The sequence below is a fragment of the Stegodyphus dumicola genome, chromosome 11 (assembly GCF_044657685.1).
Source record: "Stegodyphus dumicola isolate Sdum_Otavi_A_Nest chromosome 11, ASM4465768v1".
Taxonomy (NCBI): Eukaryota; Metazoa; Arthropoda; class Arachnida; order Araneae; family Eresidae; genus Stegodyphus; species Stegodyphus dumicola.
In genome coordinates, this window is record NC_140778.1 from 104,820,624 (window position 1) to 104,844,412 (window position 23,789).

The window sequence follows — 23,789 nt, forward strand, 5'->3', positions numbered from 1 at the left end:
TAAATGTACATTCATACCAAATTTCATTAAAATCTGTTAATTAGCTTTTCAGAAATTTGACATGATGTGCAAATTCTCTTAATTTTGCACGTGAGTGTACCCTTCATATCTACGGTTCAGACTAAAATATATTATTTAATTCAGATTTCTTATTCAATGAGACCCAGCGGTGTCGTGGCTAGCATGTTGCATAGCAGCACCACAGGTCTGGAATTTGATCTCTGAGCTGGTCAAGGTTGACTCAACCTTTCATCTTTTGAGTGGGTCGATAAAATAAGTACTGAGTTTGCTTGGGGACTAAAAACTAGGGGGCCCTCAACAAGCTGACCACTTATTCAGGGTAGAAGCTCAAGTACCCCAGGGCCCACGGCCAAGAAAGAAGATATCAGAGCACTGCCGGCCATGGCTCATTAAGAGTTGTTGTGCCACTGAGTTTTTTTTTTTTTTTTCTTACTCAATACAAATTCATCTTTTTTCAACTACAGCTAATAACACTTCAAATTTTTTAATCAGTATAATTTAGTCTTTAAGCATGCCTTTAACTTTTGATTGACCTTTTTCTAATGCAGAAACAGTGTTTACTAACCGGAATGCAATTATGCACTGGGAAATGAGGTCATATGCCCCTGACAGCAAGCTATAGAAGCGATAATGAAAATTTTCCAATTACAAAATTTCAGATAATCCTCTATTTAGTACAGAATAGCTGTGATTTTTTTTCATAATACATACACACAGATGATAAAAAATGAGGAAAATTACAGGCAATGGTTAGGCAACTCTTATTTTTTAACAGCAAAGTACCATGCATTTTCTGAAGAAAAGGATGAGAAATACATCATCTTTTACGAATTGCTTACTTCACTATCTTAGATACAAGATTCTGTGCATGCATATTCACTGTATATTAAAATCACCTCATAATTTTCATTCTTTGTGCCTTCCAACTGTATCCCAATTCAATTAGTTGAAACAGAAGAGAAAGGAAATTAGTACATCATTGTACATTGTAGACTTTTTCCTCCCAAAATATTTTATGGATGAAATTGTCTATTATATTTATGCAATATTTACTTTTTATTGTACAAGATTATTAAATTTTCATATTAAAACTGCTATTAAATAAGTCATTAAAATTTAATGCTATTAAATAAGACATCTGCATAATTACAGTCTTTAGTTGACCTCATTTTTTATGGTCCGTGAAACGAAAATTTTTGCTAGTTTTGTTCTGTAGGCAAGACAGGAATTTCAACTTCAAGACGTGGCTGCAAGAACACTGAAAGCATTTTCATTGAGAACATATAACAGCTTTCTTATCCATAATAACAGTTTCTGAAGTTCTAGAATATTTCAATCAAAATTTGAAGACTTACTAAGATTTTTAAACAGGAATCTTGTGCATTTACCTGCCTAAATTTTAATCTCAAAATGTTATTAGTTTTCAGATCAATGAGTCTAATTTAATGTAAAATAACTATAGAGATTGCATATGATTGTATACATACATTTTTTGTTTTGTTCTCATCATTAAATGTCATTAAAATATGTTTTGGTCACTTTTATACTTAATCTTAATGGTATACAAAATGCTAATGCTGCAACAAAATGCACATATAAATTATATAGAAGATCAGCATGTGTTTATTCAAAAGTTTTCAAAATAATTTGCTTTTAAAAACTTTTAAGCTAAGCAATTTTTATCAAATCTGAATATTTACTTTTTGCAAATTGCACATACTATTATATAATATATCAAGAAATTAAATATGCCTTGCACAAAAAAAAAAAAAAAAAAAAAAAAACTTACATTTAAAAATTACACATATTTATTGCAAGCATTTTGAAAATAAGTCCAACAAAAGACTTCCTTTTTTTTCAATTTCCCTTCAAATTACTTTTTCCACTAGATATAATAGTAGATATGAATTTATGATGTGGATAATCAGGAAAAACTTACGCCTAAGTAGGAAAAAGGAATATGCACTAGATGTATTTGTGTGATGCAATAAATGATGTGAAGCACTATTTCTCATTTTCAGATCGTATGACCAATTTGTTCATACATTCACATTTTTTCTGCTGCAAAAGGATCACCATGGCACATGAAGGGTGTTCTGAGAAAACTTTGTTTAAAACATATAAGCTGTGCAAATCACAAAAAGTGAATTCTTTCCTATATTCTGGATGCTTCAATACAATTTGTACAGCATGTAAGTGAAGGCTCAGCACTTGTCATTTTATTGTATGCCCTTGAAAAATTCCTTTCAATGTTAACTGTATGTCTAAATTCCAGTCCTTTTTAATCAGACTTGAAGGATCCCAGAAAATGGACATTATTCTTTCAGTACATGGTATAAATTTAAATTTTCTTTGAATCAGTTCCCCAATGAAGCACCATGTTTCAATTGCACAGACATTTTCTTGTTGGTAAGAACAAAACAGTTAAGTCACACCTTGTTTCCAGCAAGGATTTCTTGGTCAAAACCCCTTGTTTGGTGTCAAGCAAGAACATCAAACAGATTCATCAGGTTCTATGGTGAATGCTACTACATAAGCATAAATCTTGGACGTACTGCAAAACATCCAGCACAATGGGTTCATCTGCACAATGCCTCAATTTCAGCTTAGACAAAAAAAATGACAGAAAGTTATCCTCAGATAACTTCATAAAGATGTGGAATACTGATCAGTGCTGTAGATAAACAGAGATGTTTGCTTTAAAAAAAAAAAAAAAAAAAAAAAAAAACAGTTCTCCAATTTTCTTAAAGTTGCTGATGAATTTTGGCTACTGATATATTTTCAGCCGAACAAACCTTAAGTGCTCTGAATTCTTTCTGATACTACAGTTCCAACGATGTCAAATTTTGAAATATCACCGTGCATCTCTTACAGATCACAGCAGTATGTAAAACTGCCCGATTCACTAGCATCATTTCTTTACAAGCAATTTATAGCACTCATGCATTTACTTGTAATCCCTCCTAAATCAATGAACTTATAATCAATTGCAACTACCAATCAATTCCATTATCACTTGTGGATAGTGGAATTGATTGGTCACTCATCTCCATTTGACAGCAGAAACAGATGCTGTCATCTTTAAATGCTTTTGAACTGTCAATGAAAACATAAAGTAAAACAAGTTCTAAACAATATTTCAAACTTCATATTTTTTTATACAACACATCATTGCTATACCACATATTAATATCTACAATATGTAAGTGGTAACAAAAGTTCATGCATTTTTACAGAAATGTCTAAATAAAATTAATAATTAATGTTTTTGATTTCTTACAAAAGCTGTCATCTGAATGCATTTCAATATAAAATAATTGCAGAAAAATTACATTATACATACTTTATTAAAAATTAATGCACACAGTATTCTCAAACATTTCTTCAGATGAAGGCAATTAGTCTGTACATAATGAAGTCCAACTTAAACAACAGTGACAGTTCTGAAATCTTTGAATGCTACAATGTTTGATACCTTAATTTAAATGCAATTTCATGTATTTTAACACAAATGGTTATTTAACTATACTAAATTTTAAGTTCAACATAGCTTAATATTAACTTAGATATTCAATTAATTATCATTAGAATCAGAGAAAATGTAGCAAATGTAGTAATAGAATGTGGGTATCACAGGTATAACTCAATTTCTGCAGCAAGTGGCTACCATGTAGCCATATCCTGTTCGAGGTATAAAACAAGCACATACATAAAGACATATGCTATGAAAAATTCATCTTTCTTCTAGTGTGAGTGTTTCCTTTGGATAAAGTTGTAATTCTTCTAATGTCTTCTGTTCTTCTAAAGTAGTGAGCTGGAAAGAAATGGACAAAATGAGTACATGAAAGAAAAAATTATAAACTCATTTAAATATAAATAAAAAATAACATATACACATTTTTTCATGACAGTCTCTTTATATAAGGAAATTTTACAGATAAAAAGTTTTATATTCTCCAATGATCACTGGGCTAGAGGCGATTAATATACTTCTTTAATGTAAAGTTATGCATGGTACATTTTATAATACTCGGGACTAGTATCATGGCTTCTTTAAAATTTACAATTAGATTATTCATAACTAAGGGCTACTATTTTCTCATAGTCACCAGGGTTTAAGGGACTATTTTTTGCTTTGATATCTGAAAACATTCTGTGAGAACAATGATTGCTGATGATGAGACCAGCAGTAAATGACTGGTAAGGAAAGGTAAGGAGGCACTTTTTATTTTGAAGGAAGTTATATTTTGAGCTACTGAGAAGAATTAAATGTGTAATTCCCTGGTTTCTCACTTATTATCCTTATAGTAGAAAGTGCTCCTTCCACTTCTTCCGCAAGAAACTGCTAAGTGCAGTAATAACTCTTTCTGCAACTTCCAGTCTTTTCGCACTAATAATCCATCTTCTACTCATATCATCAGGAAATGCTTGAAAAATTTTGGTTTCTAAGACATGACCATATGCTTTGATATTACACTCCTAAAGCAGTGAAACTACAGTCTCCTAAAGCAGTGAAACTTCAGCTGCATTCAATGAAATCTTTGTTCCAGGCTGTAGGCGATGGAATCATATTTGTGTAATATTTTTCAAAAAATCCAGATGAACTTGAATTATTCTATTTTTAACATCATATTGTTACTAATTTGGAAGTAAAACAGCAAAAATCAGTGTTATATTTGCAAATTTTCACAGGACTAGTTTTAGCTGCCGACGAAACTAGCCCTGTGAAAATTTGCAAATATTACGCTGAATTTTGTTGTTTCACTTTTAAATTAGTATTTGTTCGGCATGTTATTTTACCTTAATCATATTGTTAATAAGAATTTTTTTTGTAAGTATCTATGACAATACTTATTTCACCAACTAATCTCTTCAGTTCACCTTTAAAATAACTGTACAAAAATTAAGTTTATATCAGTGTCTAAAAAGTTTATATCATTGTATTGAGACTGTAAAAAATCATATTCATATTCAGCATCAAAGAATAAATTATGAATACTATTATCCAATAATTTCCTTTCAATCAAAAAATCTGAAAGTCGATCACAAAAATATTCTAAATCATTATTCATATCTTTGGAACTATCGTTATTAGCATCTGTCATCTTCATAATAAAGCAAGTAATATTTGCTCTAACAGTCTTTTGTTTTGGTTTAAGAAGCGTAATATCATTCATAAGCGTCATCCTGGAATGACATTTCAAATGCACAAACAAACAAAGAAACAAAATTCTAAATTAAAACAAAATAAAGCCACACTTGCCTCAAGTCGAGATAACAGGAACATAAATGTTCAAAATTCTGCATCTATCACGTTTCAGTGCCAAAATGTTCCATTCATATACATATTTATTTTCATTATCAACACATGGTTCAAAATGTAAAAACATCATTCTTACATAAAAATTCTTTTGCCACATTCCAAAGTTTAATGAAATTTCTGCATGCAGGAAAATCATGTAACTAACAACACACAAAAATAACCAGTAGTAGTTTATTAAGAGGTCGGGTTAAACTATGTATAATAATGTATATAGACTTTAGCCCCCTCCCCAAATTAACAAGAACAATAATAATTATTTATTATGATTAGATATAATAATACTTAACTATAATAATTGTTCATTAGCACATAAATTATTAACACCAATTATTAAAAAAAATTTTAGAGTATGTTATGTACATATATTTTACATAACAGATAAAAAAAGACATATAATAATTATTAACCATAGTACTGCAATAATTATTTACTCTCATAAAATTATTATAATCAATTATAATATAATAACAGTTATTTAATACACTTTATCCTAAAATTATGTATATATAACAAAATTAAGCTTTCAAAACACTCATATTTTTATCGATATTTAAATAAATATATAAATGTACAAAATTAAATTAAACACAATGTAATCAAACAATTAATTAGAAATGATGATCAAAATACTATCTTAGATTACTTAAAAGTAATTTTCTGTCTTCTTAAATTTGTGCTTTTTAAACAACAGTGAAAAAATGAGACCTAAAAAAACATCCCTACTACATGATTATGTTTTATCTACTCTATTTCATCAATAAATCAGTCTGAATGGCACATGCATGTTTGTGCTCAAGTGGCTAGCATTTGTTACTGTAATTTTCATTCTGTTATTATTTTCCTATTTATAGCTATAACTTACTGAATGGCCCATCTAGCTCTAAAAATACAGAATATTTATAGTTAATTTTCAAAACTGATAATCTAGCATATGATTTTTATATTACTTCTTTTTTCTATGCATATGTCTCATAAAATATAGCATAAAACTTTCCATAGCTTTAAAGAGTTTAAAAGCTAGAAAGAAAATAAAATTATATTTACATCTCGACGGGGCCAACTTGCAAGTACTTTGTAATCTGCAGCTGGGTAACCCTGAGAAGCGATATAAGTTAATAACAACGACAGTGGGGTATCTGCTGTAAAACGGCGACCAATCGTGATCCCTGTGGGCAATCGCACACGAATGTGACTAACAGGTTTTGAAGAATCTGCAGGTGGTTCAGGAGGTAACTGTTCTGCTAAAGATCTTCTTATAGCCTAAAATTGAAATAAAATTGTAATAATGTAAAAAATGCATGCAATACCATAATGTAGGAAATGCTGCAATATGAATTTTTTGCATTTCAGTTTATTTCTAGACATTTATGTAATAAAAACACTTGAAATGCAAAATGCAGATAAGGATGCTATAAAGCATTGCTAGAAATCTAGTATTTAAATAATAAATATACATACATCTTTAACTTCTTCCTCATGTTGCCTCATCTGTTCCAATTCTTCTTTTTTTAATAATTCTTCTTCTTCTTGCTTTAGTTTTTCCTCAACTTCTTGTCTGCGAGCTTCTTCCTACAAGCAATAGGCATAACAAAAGATGTAATATATACATATATATATAAATTAGCCTAAAATAGAAACAGGTAAAGGATCTCATTTCTTACAAACTTCAAGAGTTAATAAATTGATTATGAAGACCTAAAATACAGTATCTAGCTTCAGCGTTTTGCTCAGCTATATTCTATTCCATTTCTACAGTAACATACTGGTAATATGTACACAATAATAATTCAACATAAAAGCAACATGCATTAACACGTTCACGCCGGCACGGGCCACCAGTGGCCTGCACTAGTCTGTCTCATCGGGCGGCGTGTACCACCGGTGGCCTGCACTAGTCTGTCTCCTTGGCTAACGCGTGCCACCGATGGTTTGCACTCAATTGCGTTATTAGATGCTGAAAATTAAAATAATAAAATATTAACATTTATTTATTATAAAAGCTTTTTTTAATAACTATTAGCAACGTACAACTCGTATACAGGTCTGAACAAGTAATAATCGCGCGCCGCCAGATGAAACGCGTCAAAAAGAGAGCCGTCTCATGGCAAAGAACATAAAAATTGGCCCCAGTATGAATGTGTTGAATTAAAAGATTGTTTAAGTGGAAATCAAAACTTTAACAAGTTGACTGCCGTGGGGTTCACCGGTGGCCAGCGCTTGACTTAGCTACAGTGCTGTGAGGGATGCCGATGACGCGGCCAACAGTAAAAATATATAATTAGAGTAAATATCGATACAGATAAATTTTTAAATAATAACCATAGATCGCAAAAAATGGTCTGCAGCCCCTCGGGGGGTGAGCAGTGACCTCCCACCAGGAAAAATGGATTAAACACAATTACATAAATCACTGTATCTTCTGTAGATAATATTTCAACATAGTATAAATCGAATAATAAAAAACTCATGTTGGGGCCATGGGCGAATGACGCAAAACGCGCATGGCATTCAACGTGTCAATATTGTTCTTTAAATTTATAATTAATTTTCAGATAAATCCTTAATTTCTTTATAATAGACAATAAGCTTTGTAGGAGTAAGTGCCGCTTACTTTTTAAAAATCTATTTAATGTAGATAAAGGTTTTGACACCTAACTTTTCAAGAACTCTTATTTGAATGTTGCTTTATTATATTAAAATAATCTTCACAAGATGAACACAGTAAATATATTGCAATCTGACATTAAATGAGAAAAATATATAATGAAAAAGCAATGTACCTCACATATACAATGGCTCTGGTGTATCATGAAAGGAATAATTTATGACAATAACAAGTAAGTAGTATAACCAATATTAAATATATGCAGCTCAAATTAAATATTCTGAAAATAACCTGCATAGGTGTAGGAGTAGCACAAATAGTTTTTAACATAATAAATCAAAAACTACTTAAAAGGCATACAACAAATTCATTGCAATGTAATTAGTGTAAGTTTTAGATAATTTCCAACTATATGAATGAATACATGCAATTTTACATAGAATGAGAATACAGAGAATTCTCTCAAATTTACCTTTGCTCTATCTGCAAGCAATGAAGCTTCATAAGCAGCATCTTGCTCTCGTTTAACCTTTTCCCTAGCTTCCCTTTCTTCCTGTTAAAAAAAAATTGAAATTCATAACTATGCAACTTTAATGATAAATGAAAAATAAAATATCTTTTATGCAATACTCAAGAAAAATGTTCAATTCTTACAAAATTCCTTAATTTGCAATGATAATAATGAATGTGGCTGCACTGTATAAGCATATGTTGTTATTTAGCTACAGATGTATTTTTAATGAATAGTTAAAGTTGATATATACAAAGTGGTATATGTCTTGTTATAAAAATCACACAAACACAAGGATGCAACAACATAAACCATGAAGACAAGACATATATCAATTGTCATAAAAAGTGCCAAATGCCTTGGCCTTGTGATTTATATCTCATTCTAAATATGAAAGTTGCGAGAAGTGATTTTTCATTGCATTAGATCTAAATTAATGAGCTAGCAAACTACTGAATAATATATTATATGTACATAAATACATATATAGTTGGACTCTCACTAATTAAAACTCATTGTGACAAGCAAATCTGAAATATCCAACAGTTGGAATTAATGACAGTATTTGGGAAATCATTTCTCCTTCACTCTTTAAATGATTAATCGGAGCTCAGTATATTAAAAGCATTTTGGCTATTTATGTCACAAATGAACTAGACTCATGTCATGATTTTCTGCTTTATTAAGAATAAATAAGCCTATCTCACACCAGTTAGTTTACGTAACTATAGATCATGGAAAACTAAAGTCAGGCTTCCTTAAATACTCTCAGCTGTTATTAAGGATAGTCAAACCGATTCTTCATATTTAAATAACAATGTATTTTTATTTCAGTTTCAAAGATGGCAGATTCTTGGAATAAACACTTTAACTTGAAACATATGTACTCTTTAGAAGTTTTGTTTAGCATTATAGTGACAGTCAAATGCAATTTCCCAATTTTCTTGATTATCTAATAATTCCAATGAAGATATGATTATTTATTCTGAATATTGCTCAGGATTTGACCAATCATTTGAAAACATATTTTTCAGTTATCATTCTTCAGAAGCAGATAGTGATGAATTTTAATCTGCTACCAGACATTAATGGTAACTGCCTTTTAAAGATTTTTTTTTCCCCTATCACCAATTGCATTTAGTTTCAGTAGCAAACTCAAGAATGACAATATCGATTTGAGAAAGGGAAATCTTTTTCATTATTATTTTATTTTGGTAGTTAAGTGTTCACAGAGAAAAAGCTAAAATCCACCAAAAACAAGTGAATGGATGCTTAACAAAAAACTGTTATTGCAACAATATGATATAGCTAAATTTTAAGGCCTACCAGTCACAGTTTTAAGAACAGTCCCCCGTCTCCAGAGTTTACAGTTCAATCATGGGTCTATGGGATCTACCAAACACTAAAAGTGATGATATTAGCTTCACACAAAACTATAATATATTGTTGAGTAACTGTCAATGCCCAATTTGCACAAAATTAAATTTTGTTTGAGTCAATTGAAAAGCGCATGCCAATGTTCGATTGTATGAGACAAGAAACAGGTGGGAATGTAAGATGGTAACTGGTTTGCAGCAAGTAGATTGTCATTTTTACTGCCATCAGATTTCTCTATTGTTAGTCTAAGAAAACGGCATCAATAAAAATTTTGTATGGAAGAACTAAACATGGCTGATGCATCTATGAGATGCAGAGTCATGAAAATAAAAAATCTGATGTGTACACATGACTTCCTTGTATTGGAATATTAAATTATACGCATTTTTTCTTGCATTTCATTTAAACTTATTGGATTGAATTAAATCTACTTCACCGACAGCGCATAAACCACAATAGGATAAACGCATTCTTTAAAATTCACTCTATTTGTTTAACATAGCGACACTCTGGCGCTAGGTTCACTTAAAAGTATTATATTTCGTTCATATTATAACTCAGAATGCACAAAATTTATATCATTTAAAGAATAGAATTATCTAATCATTGCCACATGTTCTATTCAGATACTATAATAAAGCTAGAATGATGTATAAAAGAAATTAAGCAAATAAAACAAAAAAGAAACAGTTTTCACAGACGATTGAGTATCGTTGCCACATGTTCTATTCAAATACTATAATAAAGCTAGAATGATTTATAAAAGAAATTAAGCAAATAAAACAAAAAAGAAACAGTTTTTCACAGACAATTGAGCATTTCTCATTCAATTAATTCAGTTCTCACTTCGCGAGAAGGTAAAAATACATAAAAACTCAAAATATCTATATTAAAAATTACAAAGTAAATTTTAAACACTTATTTCCTCGAAAAAATTGCAGAAAGGATTAAGCATGATTTAATTGGCAATAATAAATGAAGGCGTTATCTTTGTTGTTGCAAAGCTAAGTTTCTCTAGATTGGCAACAAATCCACTAGTCTGCTGTTTCAAATGTAAACAATCAATGGCCGCCATAAAAAAAAGGCTTAGTGGCACTTAAACAACTTTAAAATTGTTGATAATTCTAAAAATATTGCATACAGATTTACTAAAGGCATAAAAACCTTAACCAGAAGGTTAAAAACAACATAATACAATCATTTTTAAAGCAAAAAATGTACAATTTACAAACATATAAGAGGAAAGAAACTGACATCACTCAGCCGAGTAACAGAAGTGGATATATATGTAAATATATTTACATATGTTTGGTGCGGCTGATTGCAACCAAAATACGAGGTGCACATCTACATGTTATAGCAGTCCTATATACAAAATTTCGACGTTCTGAGGCTACTCGTTTTTGAGTTATGCGAGATACGCACGTACGTACATACGTTCATACAGACGCCACGAAAAATTCTCTTCAGAAATAAGTTTAAAGCAGTTTTATAATTTTTTTTGAAGGAAACGAGTCTTTTATTCTGTCCTTATGTACAGATATCACGCAAAAACATCGCTACATTGCATTCGATAGCGGTCAAAATGGATATTTTTGTTGAAATATGCTGCCTGAAACTTTTCGCGATTACAATACTTCCTTTTTACTTCGTACAAGGAAGTAAAAACAGGACAAGGCATTATTTGAAGCCATACTTAGTGAAGTTCATGTCATGTGCAGAAAGTTGTAGCTCAGGATAAGAGAAATCTTTCAATGCTATTTTCATGCTATTATTCAGCGTATTAGAAATAAACATACTATGGAAACAAATTAATGTTTTTTAACAGCATCGAAATTGACTGTCTACACTTCATTACACTCACCATCTGAAAATTTAATGTACAGAAGTTTATGCTTCAAACAAATATTTATATTCAATTGCTTAATAAATACATATTTGAATAAGTATTTTCATCAAAATAATGTTTTTAACATCACAAATGATGAAATTCTAGTATTTTTAGCAGTGTTAATTCTGCAGGGCACTGCTCCTAAACCACCAGCCTAAATATACTGGTGAAAACATAATTCACATGCCTAATTTTGCAACACACTTTTGCATAAGGCAATATGAAACATCTGCACTTTGATAATAACAAAGCTCTTGATCCATCTATGTATCCAGAGCCAAAAACAATATAATGGGTGGGGTGGACTTTTCTTATCAATGGTATTATATATTATCAAATTACAAGAACCAGACATGAGAGAAATACTAAAAAACGATTTTTAGACATTTATTAGGTATATCAAATTTTAAAGGCTATATTTTACATACAAGTCAGTACAATTTTAAAACGAACTTGAAATTTTGTTTGATGCTTGTTGAAAATTTTATTGAAATATACCACACCGCACAGAAAGTGAAATCCAGACTAATATAAATACAAAATATGACGTTCTAAGATTAATTGCACAATATTTTCCATAATATATTTCCTTAACAAGAAAGGAATGAGCCTAAAAGAAGATGCATTATATCTTCTGAAAAAGGGTTTTGGAGACATAATATTTGAATAATAATATATTTTTTAAAGTTATATAAAATTCAAGCAATATTAATTGAATGAATACATAAAAAATATATTATTTCTAAACATACATAGTATATTAATTATGATCATTAATATTAACTGCATGTGATATAAAATAATGTAAAATCAGCCAATTTAAAATTCTCAAATATTGTAAAAATATTTGTCCTGTAGGGTAAAGTTTGAATCAGATAACTTATTCCGTGAAAGTCAGGAATCCAGATCTGATGTGCCCTTGTGTAAGTGGTGAAGCATACTATGAGAGTTCATTTAAAGGCATATTAAATTTGTAATCATTACGATTTACAGATTATAGATGTTAAAAACTTAAATCTTAAAATTAATCTTAAACTTATTTTAAGTCCTTGTGAATAATGGATTTAAGTTTTTGTTTCAAATAACCAAATTTTCAAATTAATGGTAATTTACTGTATACATATATATATGTCATATTTTGGCAGTCGGGCACATGAATGAAGAAGCTTGAATAAATTTATAGTTCCAATATCTTTATTCAATGCAAATTGCAGATCATTATTCTTTTAGATTAACTTCTCCAAAATTACATATGCAATAGTAATTAAAACAAAATAGAATTAACTTTAAATTTACTGCATCATACTGTTCGAACAAATGGAGGAAGATGGGAAAAATGGCAGCAAAGGTCTGATGAAAAATGGCGCAAACACTACATTTATAGTAGCAGTTACATAACATGCCAGAATGTTCTCGAAAGTACTGGTCTAGGGGCAAGATGCTGAAACTGCGGAAAGTTTATTAGAGGTTGGCAGTATTTGGGAAATCATTTCTCCTTCACTCTTTAAATGATTTTCATTCTCATTCTCGCATAGAGCAAAGCCATCGTATTTTTTATATTCTACATATATACACTTATACAGTATTTTTAGCAGTGCAATATATATATATATATATATATTTAATTTTTTTTTTTTTTTACTTCATCCAGGACTATTCCCAAGAAATGTAGAGTAAAAACTATTCCAAAATAAACTTTATTAAAAGTTAATTTTTTAGAAAATTGAGTTTAAACTTAAATGAGGAAAAATTACTTAGAAGTTATAAACTGTAATGGAACTCGTAATAAAAATTCAAAGTACTAAAAAATACACATCGAAAGAAAACTAAATTATTCTTGATCCCATGGAAGAAGGCCAACTTTTCAACGGGAATTAGTCTTTTTCTGCTAAATCAACAACAATTAAGGAATGACCGCATTTCATCTCCTTCGTATATTTGAATGAAATTCTTTTCCAAACATGACAAAACCAAGAAATATCAAGTATATATATATAATTGAAAGTAAAATAGAAAGAACAAAAAAGACCTATGTGGTCAAAAATTTTGCGCATTATGCTGCAAAATTAAGGAATTTAAAAGATAAATTTTAGTATGCACGCTAAAAAGCTGCTTAAATACTGTGGTTCCGTGAAAACTTTAACATAAGCAAAATTAGTTGCAATGAAATGTGTTAAAAGAGAAAAATACAACATTTGATTATTTACAAGTAAAAATCAACAATAATAGTAAGCTATATGCTAAACTAATTAAGTATATTTAAAACATAGTAAAAGTACTAACTAATTAATCGAGTTAAAAATAAAATTAAGAAGCGGTAAATGGTCGATTAGCCCAATTCAAAATTCATTATGGCACATCAGGGGAAATATATTTTTTTTTTTAATGAATTTCGAACTAAGCTAATTCCATCACGCGTTTCACCAAAACAGACAATTGAAACTGTACGCGACACATTTTTCAATGAATTAAATAAACTATGTCAAAAACTTTAGTGTCAATTCTCTTTTCCAATTTCCTTAAATTAACACATTAAGGTGTAATAAAGATAATAAATAAATAATGGAAAGGAAATGCTAATGTACAGAAAAAAAATAAATAGTGATATGCTATTAGTCAAAATATACAAGATCTTATTAGTGGACCTGCAAGCTTAAAGAGTTAATACTTTGTAAAAGTACCGAAAATTATTTTTAATTCAAAACGGAAAAGATAATAAATATATATATATACACATACATATGTTAATAAAACTATACCATTATTGTAATAAGATGACTTGTGGAAAATAAGTTGCAATGGATTGGCAGTGGTTCTCTGCATCATAACTTGAAGACTTAACTGCATAGTTAGAAAGATGACACTCAAAGAACACATATAAGGGTAAATTCCACACATAATTTTATTCCTTGATAATGTACATCAGCACTGTGGGTGCAGCATACATCCCCCCCCCCAATTTTGTATAACTTACATTTCTTAAGTAATGGATGAAATTTGAAAAGTAAACTGCATAGCTAGCAGCAATGCGATTCAGCTTCACTCTGCTGAAACTTTTCAAACTTCAAAGCAGAAGAAGAGCTAGATTTTATATTTTACATATATACATATATATGCTTAAAAAAAAAAGGTAACAATCCAGCTTAATACCATCTTCATCGTCAAGTGCAAGGTACAATGTAAAAATAATACATTTTTTTTATCCTCGGAACATAAAACCAAACTGCCTTACAAAAAGACCACAAAGTTAAATTACTTTTCTGCATATTTGCTTCTTCTGTTGAAAAATATCTTTAAAAAAAAGTTTGCAAAGTATGCTCTTTCATTAATTTATATTATAATATTCAGCATTTACACAATTTGAATTATTTGACAGATATAAAATTAATCTTATACTACTTGACAGTAAGAGACAGGAAAGAAACAAACAAATCTAACCGTAAATGCCATACAACTTACCTCTTCCCATATTTCTGACTGCACAGCACTATTAAAAACTTCTACAGCATGTATGAGTCGAGTCATGAGATCATCCAACCCAACATTACCTGCATATGAAATACATACAATTTGTATATTTAAAAATTAAGAGAAACCTTTAAAGAAATATGAAATACAAAGTAAATAGTACATTGTAGTCTCATTGTCAAATCAATCTATCATCATTTGATTTATTACATAATCTGACATTACAAAATTTTTCCCTATCTGCTGAAATTTAAAAAAAGGGGGGAATAGGGAAGGGAGCCTTTGAATTGACAATAAAATAATCTCTGTTTAGAAAATGTCATAACAATAAAGTTTTTATCACTGCATCAATTTTCATGCAAAAGCTAAAATATATAAAATAAAGCTGAAAAATGTGTTTCATATCCACATTTTTTTTTTTTTATTAAATTTTTAAAAAAAATTTTACAAAAAATATAAGCGCGCACGCAAAAAAAAAAAAAGTCTAGACCGAGAGGATGGCCAAATTATATGCATGCACGAGATGCATGTTAGAATTCATAAATATTCAAGAGTCACAATTAGGTATCTCTTTTTATGATCCCCCTTTTTTTAAAAAAATTAACAACTGTAACAGGAATAAACTGAATTTGGTTAGCAGACGTGGTCTTTCTAATTAAATAAAAGCCTTTTAAATTGAGGAAAGAATAATGTAACAATTTGAAAACCTGAACCAAATATTTTTCTTTATTCTCAACTCTTACGCCAGAGTTCTGAAAAATTATTTTAATATACATCTGCCCGACGTCTTGTATAAAAAATACGTTAGTTTTTTTTAATACATTATGTGACAACTAACATATGTAAAGGTAGCTAGCCACTATACAATTTATTCATTAAATAAAGCAGAATATTAGATATGTTTGTTTTTTCCAATGCAAACTGCAATTATATATATCCATAGGATTATTTGATAAAATTGGAAGTATATCTTTGGTACAATGGCTTAGTCTTGATTAAAAAAATTCTATATTTAACTTTAAATCCATCTGTTAATTATAAATTTGCAAGCTAATTATTCAGAAGCAAGCATTAAAATTATAATGTTTTAATATCAAGCAATAAAAATCTAGGGACTTTTTTAAAATATACAGCTCTGAATGATGAGGTAGGAATGTTTTATATATTTTAAAGATTATTTGATATAAATTGATGTCACCTGTATTTTCACACTTTTTTTTTTTTTTTTTTTTTTTTTTTTTGTTGTTGTTGTTTAAATATTTCATAATAGCATACATGGTGGCTTAAGAGTTTTAAGTAAAAATACTTTTGAAATTAAGCAATAAATATGCGGTTTATTTCAAGAATAATACACATTCATTTTTTCTAAACATACGTAAAATGCCCAAGGTGACATCTCCCCCCCCTTCTACATTCTATTTTATGCAGACTCTGAAAAATATTTTTGTGAAATGACTAATTACTACACACCCTTAGCAGATACAATATCTGCTGCATTCCCCCCTCCATCCAAATTTTCAATCTTGATTCTGAGTTATTGATCATTCCTCAGAATGGCAGTTAGATTTTTTGCACTGGCCATTTCAAACATTAAATGTTCAATACCTCTTACAAAACCAATAAAACAATGGCTGCTTTATTTAGTCTTCTGCAATGATAGAAGAAAAAGATATCACAATGGCATCAAATATTCCAGCATTCCTATATTGGGTAATACATCTGAAATGGCCCTTGCATTTAAAAATGTATATACTTTAAAATGTAATGTTTAAAAAATTGTTTTACATAAAAAATAATATACATCAGTGTTTCTCAACCGCCGGTCTGCAAGAAATATTTGCCGGTTCACGAAATATTCCGCTATCTGTCAAAAAAATAATAATAAAAAAAGTGTCATCGGCCAACAACCGATATACAACAGCACCTACATTACAATAACAAAAGTTTACTAAATTATTTTTGTCTTCATGATTTATTTATGTGAAAAAATTGTGCCAACGGTTTGAATTATTAAACTTAGAAGTCCGCAAGAATGTACTTAAATATTTTACTGGTCCTTGGAGTAAATCCAGTTGAGAAACACTGATATACATAGTTCTTAAATTATATAAATACAGAAAAATATTATTATTTTCTAATCTTGCTTCAAGTAAGATGTTTACAAAAAATTATATGAGAATTTCATGTATTTTATTACAATAACACATATGTTGAAAATAGAGAAATATAAAAGTATGATGTCTTTCCAGTTGTATTTCTATGTTTGGAGACACGGAATATGAACAGGCTGCTGGTTCACTATTGATATTCCAACTTTCTTAGAGCCAGAACATGCAAATATTAGATAAAGAATTAACAATGGAGAAAGAATAAAACTTTTGCTAAATATCACCAAATACCATAAACTGAAGAATAACCTTTACAAAATTCTATACAAGTTATAATAATTTTAGGACTTGAAAAACCTGAAAATTTAGGACCTCTTCCCTTCTTTTAACTCACAGAATGCATAGAAAAAATCCCATTATGAAATATGTATCAAAACAATTATAGCAAATATACATACCGGGAATCACAGTTAGAACTTCAGGTGTTGATCTCACTTTTGTAATAACCATAATCGCAGGTAAATTATTCAAAGCAATATTTCGCACTGCATTTGCAGCTGTCATACCAAGATTTTGAGAAAGAACCGCAAGCAAACTGTAAAAAAAATAATATAGAAAGAAGCCTTATTAAGTTGTGATTAAATATAATCTTGAATTTGTGAAAATTGATAAAAACATGCATTGGATAAGATCAAAACTGAAAGGAATATTCATTGTTTCGGGTATTAAACCTGCAGCACCATGAAAGAACCCTCCAGCAGATATAAAATTTGAATGATTTGAATAATATGCTAGGATAATTTAATAATTAACAATAACATACGAATATATCATGGATATCAGTAATGCTAGATAAGAGCAATATAAAAGAGGGGAACAAACAGCAAGCTTTTTCTTATGAGACCTGTATTTTTTCATTGCTTGTTTACAAAGAAGTTCTACGTATGCCTCAGGTATGAGGATGAAACTCAACCAGCATTTACTCAAATTTGATAACAGAAGAGTGGCAGCACACTGTGATCACTGATCATTTTTTTTTTGTTATTTATAAGCTACACATATGAAATAAGTTAAAAAAATCTATATAAGAATGAGGTGGAGAGAACAGCAATACCATTGCTTTCCTGCAAAACAGTTAACTTGCAAAAAAACATTCAGGAGTATTATATATGGTTATATTATACAGAAAATAAGTGCTCCCGGTACGATTCATGGTCAAGGTTTTTCTATAAATGAAGTTTAAATGTGTTTTGTTTAGTTTATAATTTTAAAAGAAATATTTGAGAAATATCTACCTGGAAATCAGTAGTAGCAGTAATCATCATCATCTCAATAAATTAACAGAGTCTTTTCATCATATTTTATTTTAAATACAGATGAAAAAAGTTTCTCGTATTTTAATAATTTAGCTTATAAAATCAAATTTACTGCAATATTTTTCCTTTCTTTTTATTAAGACTACAAAGTTAATTTAATAGAATTAACTGCTTAACATTCCCTTAAAAAATGCAATCCAAAAGTTTCAGCTTACAGATAAATATTTCTAAGAATTACTACTGAATTTGAAAACTTTTAAAAAATAAATATAAAAATCATAAGTTTTGGGGAGAGAAAACATTGCAATCTAATCTTCATATTAACACCAGAAACAATTTTAAGCTAAGCAGGAATGCTATGTTAAAGAGTTAGTCTCCCCAAAATTAAAAATACAGAACATAAAATCATATAAAATGAATTGTACAAATTGGCAAAGCCAAGAAGAATTTTATACTAAGAATAAAAAAAGGGGGGCAGGATCTAGAAGAAATTTGTTATCATATTATTTTATTGACAATTAATGTCATGTGGAGACTTATACACTTATTTAATAAAGAAGACCTAACTATTCAAAATTCAGTTGAAAATATATTTCACAAAAGGCTTGCAAAATATATTTGTCTAACTGACAATAATTTATATTTTGCCAGGACACAAAAACCTATGATCTGAAAACAATAAACACTTCAATGCAGTTTTCATTGAGATGTTTCCTTTTGAGAAGCCTCTTGTATATAATAAATACTTCTAAACTGCACATCACAAAAGATTGAATTTGGAGATAAAAGGTTACAATATGCAAAATACTACTCTATTTTACATAAAAGTTACAATAAATAAGATTTCTTTTAAAATACAGTGGCAAATTCATGTATAACACTTAGTAAATTCCTTCCTTACATTTTTGTGATTAAAAATGTTTAAGCTATTAATATATATATATATATTTTAAGTTGGCCTAGTGGTTAACATCACATATTTTATTCACAACTCAGAAAAGCATAATGTGAAATGTCTAACAAATGATAATTATTAGTATGGTTTCAAATAAAACAGTATAAGACAGCAAATAAATAAAATCTGGAATAATCACAGATAATGTGCATATGATATAAAAAAAAGATTCACTAACACAGGAGGAGGGAGTAGAAAATACAAGTTGCTTTCAAGGCTTTAAATTAATACGCCTGCCTAACTGTTTTGGCGTAAAATTTTGTTTAACAGAATCCACCAAGTCATATATAAAATAAAGATCAGAATAGTATATTTAATTACAAAAAGCAGTTCAACCTAAATATGCCTGCCCAACTATTTTGGAGATAAAATTTTGTTGTTTAGCAGAATCCACTAAACACACATATATAAAATAAAGATCAGAATAGTATATTTAATTACAAAAAGGCAATTCAAAATCAAATTCAACTGCATGCCAAAGACAGTAACAAATGGAGGTGGTGGTAATACAAAATAAATTAATCTGCTTAAAATCCATACCATATTCAATTCAAAACAAAGCATATGGGGGAAAAAAAAACAAACATAGAAGCACAGTAACGAACTGCATGAAAGGTATAAATAATGCCAAAACCAAAATCAAAAAAAGGAATTTACATTTTTTGATGCAATGTCATTAGGGGAATGGTGTAATTAAAGAAGAAATACATCAACCTGTTTTCTACAACAACAAGACATGAAGTTTAATACTTCAAATAATCTCAGAAAATTAATCAAAGTAATTCGTGTTTTTATCAGTTCAATCTCTACAGTAAGTAGAGCAAAAAACACAAAATTATAGAATCAAAGACATAAACAAGCTTAAAATGTAAAATTTTTTTCTACATTTTGAGTAAGACGGATTCAAAAAAAAAAAAAAAAACATGAGCATAAATACAAGGAATCCAAAATATAAATCACATTATTATTTTAATGTTGTATGCTTATGTTTTTAAATTCAGTCTGCTTCCCCCCCCCCCCCAAATTAGATTTTTAAGCTTTTTTAAGTTTTTCATGGCTTCAATGCTACGATTTTTTAATTTCTTGCACTGCTTACTATGGCCTGTAAGGGTTCAACCCATAAAGACACAGATTACTCTAATTAATTTTATGAGATTATCTTAAGTATTGAACTCCAATCTTTAATTTATGTCTTTGTTATTTTAGGAACAGGTAGATGTACTTTTTTCTTTCACTGCACCAATGCCCCAATGACAATGCAGCGAAAGATGTAAATTTCTTTTTTTTCCTTTTCATTTTAGCATTTTTTGTGCATTTCATGCAATTTGCCACTGTGCTTCTGTTTTTCCTCCCCTTAGGAGGAGGCACATGGTTTGTTCCAAATTGAATATGGGATGGATTTTAAATGTATTATTTTCACTTAATTTGCACTGTGTATTTATACAAATACATCAAAGAAAACATAATACTTACAATGTTTTGTTAGATTCGTATGTCAGGTCCCAAGCCCAAGTCACAAAATTTAAAGCAAGGTAACTGACAACTGTTTCTGAACATAAAAGTTGGGTACAAAAGACATTTGTCAAAACACTAGCATCATGGTGCAAATATATAGCTAAGGGTCGTCGCTGAAAAAAAGAGGAAACAAAGGCAATAAATTTTTAAATTACATATATTCACTTATAATACACAGCATTCTGATTTAAAAAAATGCTCTTTCATTAATATATATGCAGAGAGAGAAATCTGAGATGCTAAAGCAATTAAGTTTTTCTTATATAAATATGTTAATAAACTTTACAGTAAAATTCAACATATTTACACTACACTTAGGCTGAAGAAGTGAAATTTACTTGATTATTTAAGTTATTTAGCTTTTCTATGCACACATAGCGTTCTCTTTTCATAGTAATCGTGAATCATAAATTTGTAAATTTTTTATTTTTCCTAAATCATTACTTTTCAGAGTATATTTCATTGTGCTTTTGAATTGATGTTGTTAAAGTACACTGAGAATTTATTCATCATTCAGATTTTCAGATGTTAAGGTTCAATTTAAATGCACCTCATAACTGGCCCAAGCAATAAGCAACTTGTAACATCAGCAGCAAATAGAATTCTTAAAAACAGCATTTATACATTATTTTCTGGTACTAAAAATTGCAAACATGAAACAGTGTAGGGGGGGAGTAATTTTAATAAATCCAAAATTCTAGCTCTAGCATTTTTTGAAAACTGCTATTATTAGCCTAACTGCATGAGCCAAACACAATGTTAGAATTAATGCAGAGATTAAATTAAAGAAATCTATGCTGCAGGAAGTTTTATAATGGTATTTAAAGAACAGTTAAAGTATTTTGGAATAACTTCCCTGGTAGGCATACAAATTTTTTATATAAAAAGAGAAAAAATATATCCCATAATTTATCCCGTTTTGTTTATACTAATAGCATTTTTTAAACATTAAAAATATACTAATTTTGTACTCAACAAATCGTGATTAAATCATTTTTAAAGCATAATTTAATTATGTGCACACAATCTACATTTTAAAGCAAAAATTAGAAAGGATATTTTTCTTTTTTTTAAAATTAGAAACTGTATATGAATATATCAGTTTTAATGTGAACCTTGGAACTCTTTTTTTTTTTTTTTTTTTTTAATAACGCTACATCACTTATCATACTCTAGGAGCAATTCCAGTTAGCGAAGTGTGATAGCAACAGCATTTGCATCTAGACTAAGTACATATAAAATAAAAAATAACATAAATAATAATAAATCTGAAAGCTTTCAGATTTTATATTATGTCCAAAGGGGCATTTTTTGAACGTATTCCATGTTACCTTTATTTATTAAATATCATGTTCTTTTGCACTTAAACAAACTATAAAATTCAATTCAACAGCAATATCACAAAATATTTACAAAAGCATATATTTAGAATTTCAGATACACAATCTTGCGCGCTGGAGATTAAAATGTCCCCCCCCCCCGGTGCAGTGTTGCCATTGCTCGCTTTGAAATCATTGAATTTCTTAATCAAAAACTCATAACTCCTTTACAAAATATGGAAAAGATAAAACAAATTCAAATTGTGGCTTCCAGATGCCCATATTCGGGTGGAGACATATGTTATTCAAAATTTGATGGCTCTAGTTACCGTTGTTTTATCACAATGTGAGAAACATACATACATTTATACAGATTCTTCATTATTTATTTTCTTTAAATGTTCTTTTGCTTAAAATTCTTTTCTGTGATATTTGGTGGCAACAATTTAAAATGCAAAATGCCGTAATAAAATTAATAGTCCTTATGGGCTTATTAAAAAAATAGTAAAAAATAAATAAAAATAAAATAAAAAAAACACTACTCATGCAGACATTAATCTGCAATTCTTTAATCTTCACAATCTTTGGTCTTATTACTGCAAAATTATGCAAAGTAAACAACAGTATACAGGAAATTTAGAAAAATGAACTGGATGAAACTAGACCATATTATTTATTCATTTTGCACGGCAAAATTTTTTCTTTTTAATTTTCTTGTATTTTTGGTTATGTTTTAGTTTCTTTGTATGTGGTTTTGATTATAAGGTGTTTTAAAAGTTTTCTTCAAACTCAAAAATTTATTTATACATTACTCTCACCACATTAACACAAGATTAACAGCTTCATAATTTTCCTAAATTGTAAACTTTTTGGTATTTTATAACTTACTTGTTTTTATTTCATTATAAATAATTTATATATACACATAATAATCATAAATGAATTCTGGTGATTTTTAAACTGTTTTCCTAAATTCTTAACATCGATCAGGTTACAATTTAGCAATTATGAAAGAATCATAAAAATGATAGCAAGTCACACACTTTTTACTTCTACTCTTTTTTGAACATCTTTGCCAGAAGAAATATTTGCTCTGTCTTTTTGAACTTGGAGATTATTCCTCAAGTAATAACATACTGTGCCTAAATAATTTTTTCACGCCCATTTACATAGTACTCAAAATGCATTTTTCATATATACAAAGCTTACCAAGAAAGTATCTAGAATGATTTCTGATTGGACAGTCTTTTGAAAAAATCATGATTTTTTAAATGCTTGAGTTAGCAAATGTAATACTCATAGCAAATAGAACATGATAAACCTGATTTTAAAGATCTGGCTAAACTTGTATAATTTTTTTCAAGAAGGAACAAAGCGTCA

At 29.1% G+C, this 23,789-nt stretch overlaps 1 protein-coding gene across 1 annotated transcript in view; it reads right to left on the reverse strand.

The window, feature by feature from the left end:
• Positions 1–3,349: 3,349 nt before the first annotated feature.
• Positions 3,350–23,789, reverse strand: part of casp (Fas associated factor casp) — a 72,179-nt gene continuing 51,739 nt past the window's right edge. Inside the window, exons 12-18 of the mRNA XM_035352891.2 lie at positions 21,049–21,203; positions 17,763–17,899; positions 15,188–15,276; positions 8,422–8,502; positions 6,803–6,913; positions 6,389–6,604; positions 3,350–3,835 (exon numbers count right to left, since the gene is read on the reverse strand). Coding sequence (XP_035208782.1) covers positions 3,755–3,835; positions 6,389–6,604; positions 6,803–6,913; positions 8,422–8,502; positions 15,188–15,276; positions 17,763–17,899; positions 21,049–21,203 — 870 coding nt within the window. The 3' untranslated portion in view covers positions 3,350–3,754. The remainder of the gene's footprint in view (positions 3,836–6,388; positions 6,605–6,802; positions 6,914–8,421; positions 8,503–15,187; positions 15,277–17,762; positions 17,900–21,048; positions 21,204–23,789) is intronic.